This window comes from Helianthus annuus, chromosome 14 (assembly GCF_002127325.2).
Source record: "Helianthus annuus cultivar XRQ/B chromosome 14, HanXRQr2.0-SUNRISE, whole genome shotgun sequence".
NCBI lineage: Eukaryota > Viridiplantae > Streptophyta > Magnoliopsida > Asterales > Asteraceae > Helianthus > Helianthus annuus.
Genome location: NC_035446.2, coordinates 34,057,440 through 34,064,189, shown reverse-complemented (window position 1 = coordinate 34,064,189; position 6,750 = coordinate 34,057,440). Strand labels below are relative to the sequence as shown.

The window sequence follows — 6,750 nt, the reverse complement described above, 5'->3', positions numbered from 1 at the left end:
TAGAACAAATTTACCTCACTCCTTTTGGGGTTTTGCTCTTATGACTGCTGCTCGACTCGTAAATCTAGCGCCGACCAAAAAGTTAAACAAAACTCCATATGAGATATGGCATGGGCATAAGCCGAATTTGAGTTACCTAAAAGTATGGGGGTGTGATGCTTACATCACAAGTGACTCTGATGACAAGCTCGACCCTCGAGGCGAAAAGGTTGTTTTCGTCGGATACTATAACCAATGTGGTTATTACTTCTACCATCCTGATGCAAATACGATTTCCATCAAAAGGAAGGCTAAAAGGTTCCTTGAAGATGAACTTCTTAGTCGAGGAACTGGAAGTAACTTAGTAGATCTTGAAGAAGTCCAAGGACTACAAGCAACCGTTGACGAGGTCGGAACGTCTGAACCACAACAAATGGTTGATACCGAATCGGACCCGAACACAAGCCTTCGCAGGAGCATCAGGACTCGTAAAGAACCCGATAGATACCTTTGGCATGTTGAGGGTTCTGAAGTCCTGACAGTAGCCGAGTCTGATGACGAGCCTACTAGTTACAAATCTGCTATTTCTAATCCAGATTCTGCGAAATGGCTACAGGCCATGAAAGCCGAGATGCAATCCATGCGTGACAATCAAGTCTGGGACTTGGTTGAGCTACCCCCCGAATCTCGGGCAGTAGGGAGCAAATGGGTTTTCAAGAGAAAAACTGACATGCATGGAAATATACAAACCTATAAAGCACGGCTAGTAGCGAAAGGTTTCACTCAAACTCAAGGTATTGACTATGATGAAACCTTCTCACCCGTTGCTATGATCAAATCGATCAGGATATTACTTGCCATAGCTGCGTACTATGATTACGAAATTTGGCAAATGGATGTTAAGACCGCCTTTCTTAATGGACATCTTTCCGAAGATGTTTATATGGTTCAACCTGACGGTTTTAACGATCCAAAATATCCTAATAGGGTATGCAAGCTAAACAAGTCCATTTATGGACTCAAGCAAGCATCTCGGAGCTGGAATCTTCGTTTTGACCAGAAAGTCAAAGAGTTTGGCTTTGTCAAGAACGAAGATGAACCTTGTGTTTACAGAAAGGATAGTGGGAGTGCTATATCATTTCTCATCTTGTATGTGGATGATATATTGATCATTGGAAACAACATCCCCATGCTTAAGGAAATTAAACATTGGTTGGGATCTTGTTTTGCAATGAAGGATCTTGGAGAAGCTGCTTACATTCTAGGAATCAAGATCTATAGGAATAGATCTAAGCGACTTCTTGGGCTAACTCAGAGCACATACATAGATCAAGTAATGAAACGCTTCAAGATGGAAAACTCCAAGAAAGGAGGTGTTCCAATGACTAAAGGAACCGTTTTGGACAAATCGCAAGCTCCCTCTGAGGACCGAGAGATAAAGCAAATGGAAGGAGTTCCATATGCTTCAGCGATTGGTTCTATCATGTATGCTATGGTATGTACTCGACCAGACGTCTCGTATGCTTTGAGCATGACCAGCCGTTACCAGCAGAACCCTGGGGTTGCCCACTGGACTGCAGTTAAGAACATCCTTAAGTACTTGAGAAGGACAAAAGATATGTTCTTGATATTTGGAGGAGTCAATGAGGAGCTCACTGTAAAATGTTACACTGATGCTAGTTTTCAAACTGATCGAGATACCTCTCGCTCACAAACGGGTTTCGTGTTCACTCTCAACGGAGGAGCTGTCTCATGGAAAAGCTCCAAGCAGAGTGTTGTAGCTGATTCTACCACGGAATCTGAGTACATTGCCGCATCAGATGCCGCAAAGGAAGCTGCTTGGATGAAGAAGTTCATAACCGATCTCGATATGGTTCCAAGTATCATGAAACCCATCCAGATATTTTGTGATAACACAGGTGCTATTGCTCAAGCCAAGGAGCCTAGATCACATCACAAAGCCAAGCACATTTTGAGAAAATTTCACTACATACGTGAGATTGTGGAACGTGGAGACATCGTTATAAGCAAAATTGACACAGATCAAAACTTAGCTGACCCATTTACTAAGCCAATGACTCAAGAGAAACATGACCGTCATATGGATGCTATTGGGCTTAGATTCGCTAGTGAAATGTTTTGATTTAGTATTTGGATGTACGAACATCAAACAGTTGTATTCCTGTATTCATTTTGATTTACTAGTTAAATGCAATTCTTGAATCCTACAACTGTGTTCGATTTTGATACGTTTAATCCGTGAATCTTGTATTCTAAATTATCCGTAGTCGGTCAGACTCGTGGGAACGACTCTGAATTAATACTATTCTGATTTTGGACTCAAGGAATTGACTTCCAAATTCACAGGCTTCATTATCAATGATGCTGGATGTAACTCGCATCAAATCATCTTCATGGATCTTAGTCATAAGATGTTTTGATTTGGGCATACTCATTTAGTATCCTCTGACCTGAGATACATACTAGAACTTCCGTTTACTAAAGACTATTCTTTGATCAGTGTCAATCGCTGTCGCGTAACTGCCAGTCATAAAGGCATTGGTTGGGAGTGGTTCTGAAGTTCAGTGGGCGTTGTATGTAGTCAAGATGGGATTCTGTACTCTTACATTATATGTAACAGTTAGACATCTGGGCGCCCTCGTTGATTCAAACTGGTGAAGTGTAAGGCCTTACCCAAACTTACTGTGTGTTTGATTGGACCACTTTGATTCTTGAACGAGAACGATAATGATTGAACGCCATATGAGATTGAATCTGATCCATGTCTCATTGTTCAATTGATGTCTTTTACAGAAGGGATAGATGACAACGATTGCCATAAGTCTATTGTCTTCAAGTAGCAAGCCATTGCTAAAGGGAAGATACCTTGGTTAGTGACTTTAAAGTGTCATGACCTGTTGGGGGCAGCCATGTGTAGCTAGAGCACCGCTGGCTGTCTGCGTTGAGATCTTATCAGAGACCGTCCAAGTGGGAGCTGTTGGATATTTATGTCTGGTTCGATAAGTCAACGCTGCCGACCGGGTCTTGACCCGTAAGAGTTACACCGTGGTCAACAAACTAAAAATCCACTTAACTAATAACTGGTAATTACGAACGATACGCGGGTATTGAACGGAGAGACGGGTACATGGGCCGGGTGACACGGGTATTCTCACCCACCGCCACTTGTCACTTGCCACCCTTTTTGGCCAATAGAAATACATGCAACTTTGCCACCCTTTTTGGCCAATAGAATTACATGCAATTTTGCATGATTGACACTTGGCTAACATACATGAATGTCCAGGTTCTATATAAGTGGGTCTTGTATTTGGTGGAAGATGCAAGAGAAGATTAAAAACCTCTCTCAACTCACACACCCAAACCGGTCACCACCGCCCGCCGCCGCCGCTCTCCGCCGGTCGCCGCCGCCCGCCGCCGGCCACCACCGCCGAGACCCGGCTCATATTCGCGTATCTCTCGCTCGTGTAACTAGCATTCGATCGTTGAACCTCGGTGTCTCAACCGGTTATTTACTAACCGAAGGTATATCTAAACCCCCTATGGTTGATGTTCTATTTCGTGTTTGCATGTTGGTGACCTTGTTCCATTACGGGTAATCCTTGGTATAAAAGTGTTTATGTTAATTTTGTTACATTCGCTTCCGTTGCCAAAATGTGTATATATTTTTTTTTAACTAGTTAAAGTTTATTTTGAATAACCTATTTCTAGATGCACTCTTTTGTCAAAAATGTTTTGACTAAATCCTTGTGACAAAATAAACACATATTTAATATGAACCGGGTTCATAAAATAAAACTAAAATATATACCACGGATATCCTTCAAGAGGTCCCAGGCATTCAACATATAGGAGGACCAAAAGGATTGCACCTCAGCTCAGCAATAGTGACTCAGGCATCAGGATCATATTTCCAACCGGCAGGATCCTATACTCAGCATATGGGATCCTTCATGAACTCAGGATCCTCCTTCGTTCCAGGATTATCCCAGGTTCAAGGATCATCCCAGGTTCAGGGATCCCTCCAGATACCAGGATCCTTGAAGAATTTGCAAACAGGAAGTCCAGATGTCCATCAAGGAGATTTTATTCCAATGCAGACCATCGCTTCCACAGGTCCATCCATCATCCCAGAATCCCAGCAATATGGATTCACATCCAATGTTCCTAACTTGAACCCGATGGGAGGTAACACTTTTAATAATTCTCTTACCACTAACCATGGATTCATGCAGGATACAGGTATCAATCATGCTATGGCCAGATAACTACAAAAACTGAAGGATATGATATCAAGTGTTCCAGGGGTAGTCAAACCTATCCCGGAGATTGCAGATGGAAGCCATAAGGTATCTTGTTTTGCACCACCAATTTGTGATGCTGAGATACCTAAAAGATTCCATATCCCTACTATGAAGCTGTATGATGGTACAACGGATCCTGAGGAACACATAGCACAATACAGGGAGAGGATGGAGATCAATCCAATTCCAGAAAAGTTAAAGGAAGCATGCCTATGAAAAGGATTTGGATCCACTCTTACTGGATCAGCTCTTAAATGGCTGCTAAGTCTTCCCCCTTACTCTATTACTTCATTTGCTAATTTAGTTAATTTATTCAATAATCAATTCTCTTGTAGTAGAAAATTTGAAAGATTGACTAGTGATTTATATAGGGTAACTCAGGGTCATAATGAATCATTAAGGGATTATATAACCAAATTCAGTAAAGAATCCTTGGACATTCCCAACTTGGATATGGCCACAGCTGTTGAGGCCTTCAAAATGGGATTGCTTAGGGATTCATTGTTCTATGATGATCTTGTTATGACACCATGCAGGAACCTAGATGAAGTAAGAACTCGTGCACTCAGGTTTATCCGGCTAGAGGATGACAAAAAGATCCAGGAAAGATAAGTAGGATCCTCAAAACAAGAAAAGCAAGGCTCCTCTTTCAAAAGCAACAGATTCAAATCCTACAATAGGAATGACAACCAGAACGTGCATGCCGTTGACCCAGAAGAGGATGATGAGGATTATCCTCCGATTTCTAAATATTGTTTTTCTGTTGATAATCATGAACTAATCCTTGCAATGCAGAATCTAGGAGAAAAAGCCAGATGGCCCAGAAAAAACGACAAACCAACTGGAACTAAAGACAAGTCAAAGTGGTGTGCATACCACGAGGATTTCGGGCATTTAACTGAAGAATGCATCGCATTGAGAAAGGAAATTGGATATCTGCTAAGCAAGGGGCATCTAAAAGAGTTGTTGGGAAGAAAAAAGCAAAGGACTCAGGATCCTGAAAGGATCCCTGAGAAAGCTCCAGCTCATCCGGCAGATGCACAAGTGATCAACTTTATTTCTGGAGGATCGACATATGTGGTACATCCTTCTCGGCAGCTATAAGGCATGCAAAGGAAGCTAAAATGGATAACGGAGAAAGACCTATTCGAACATCAAGTGTCTCGGAAGGAAAAGTTATAACCTTCGATGAGGATGATAGAATTAACATCCAGGATCCTCATCATGATAGTCTAGTCATCACTCTCTTTATCTCTAACCATTTTGTCCGCAGGATCCTTATCGACGGAGGAAGCTCAGTAAACATTATCCAGCTTGATGTTCTGAAAAAGATGGGTATCCCTGAATCAGATATCACACCAAGATCCTCCGTACTAGTGGGATTCAGTGGCGAAACTAAGAAAACCCTGGGGGACATCAAACTCCCAATTTATGTGGAAGGATTACATAATTATCAAAAATTTTGTGTTATTGACTGTTTGTCTTGTTGTAATGTTATCCTTGGCAGACCCTGGATACATGATATGAAGGCAGTCCCATCCACCTACCATCAATGTGTGAAGCTCCCTAGCCCATGGGGAATAATCAAGATCGACAGTGATCAGAAGGAGGCTAAGGATTGTTACACCTCATCAATGAAACCAGCCTCGAAGCCAAGGGAGCAATAGCAATTACAGTATCCTCCAAGGGATGTCTTGGAGGCGAGAGAGCAGGATGTGGACGAAATCCTTTTGGATCCTAATGATCCTGAATCAAAAATCTATATCGGATCAGGGATCCTTAGCAAGATGAAAGAAGACATAGTATCCTTCCTCAAAAGAAGAAATTCTACCTTTGCATGGAAACATGAGGATATGACAGGTATATCTAAGGATATTATAACTCATAAACTTGGCATTGACAGGACAATCAAACCAATCCATCAAAAAAGGAGGAAGTTTGCACCGGAAAGAAATGCCATTCTCCAGGAAGAAGTAGAAAGATTACTTCGAGAAGGTATGATTAGAGAGGTGAAATATCCAAAATGGCTAGCCAGTGTGGTTGTTGTTCAAAAGAAAAACGGAAAGTGGACGGTATGTGTCGATTTCACTGACTTGAATAAGGCATGTCCCAAGGATCCTTTCCCACTACCCCACATTGACTCCATGGTGGATGCAACGGCGGGTCATGAACTATTAACCTTTATGGATGCATCATCTGGATTCCAACAAATTCAGATGGAGCCATCTGACCAGGAGGATACGGCTTTTATGACCCCAACCGGTTTATATTGTTATATTGCTATGCCGTTTGGATTAAGGAATGCAGGTGCAACATATCAAAGACTGGTAAACATGATGTTCAAAGGTCAGATTGGACAAACTATGGAAGTATACATAGACGATATTGTCGTAAAATCCAAGAGAGCCGAGGATCACCTAAGGGACTTGGAGGAAGCATTTGATAT

General features: G+C 41.9%; 1 protein-coding gene across 1 annotated transcript; it reads left to right on the top strand.

The window, feature by feature from the left end:
* The first annotated feature begins 1,328 nt into the window (after positions 1 to 1,328).
* Positions 1,329 to 2,122, top strand: LOC118486466 (secreted RxLR effector protein 161-like). Its single transcript, XM_035982940.1, has one exon. The coding sequence runs from the start codon at positions 1,331 to 1,333 to the stop codon at positions 2,120 to 2,122; it is 792 nt and encodes a 263-aa protein (XP_035838833.1). The 5' UTR covers positions 1,329 to 1,330.
* Positions 2,123 to 6,750: the final 4,628 nt, after the last annotated feature.

Bases quoted from the DNA above. Each gene is read 5' to 3' on its own strand.
- LOC118486466 (XM_035982940.1), top strand. From the start codon at position 1,331: ATGGAAAACTCCAAGAAAGGAGGTGTTCCAATGACTAAAGGAACCGTT.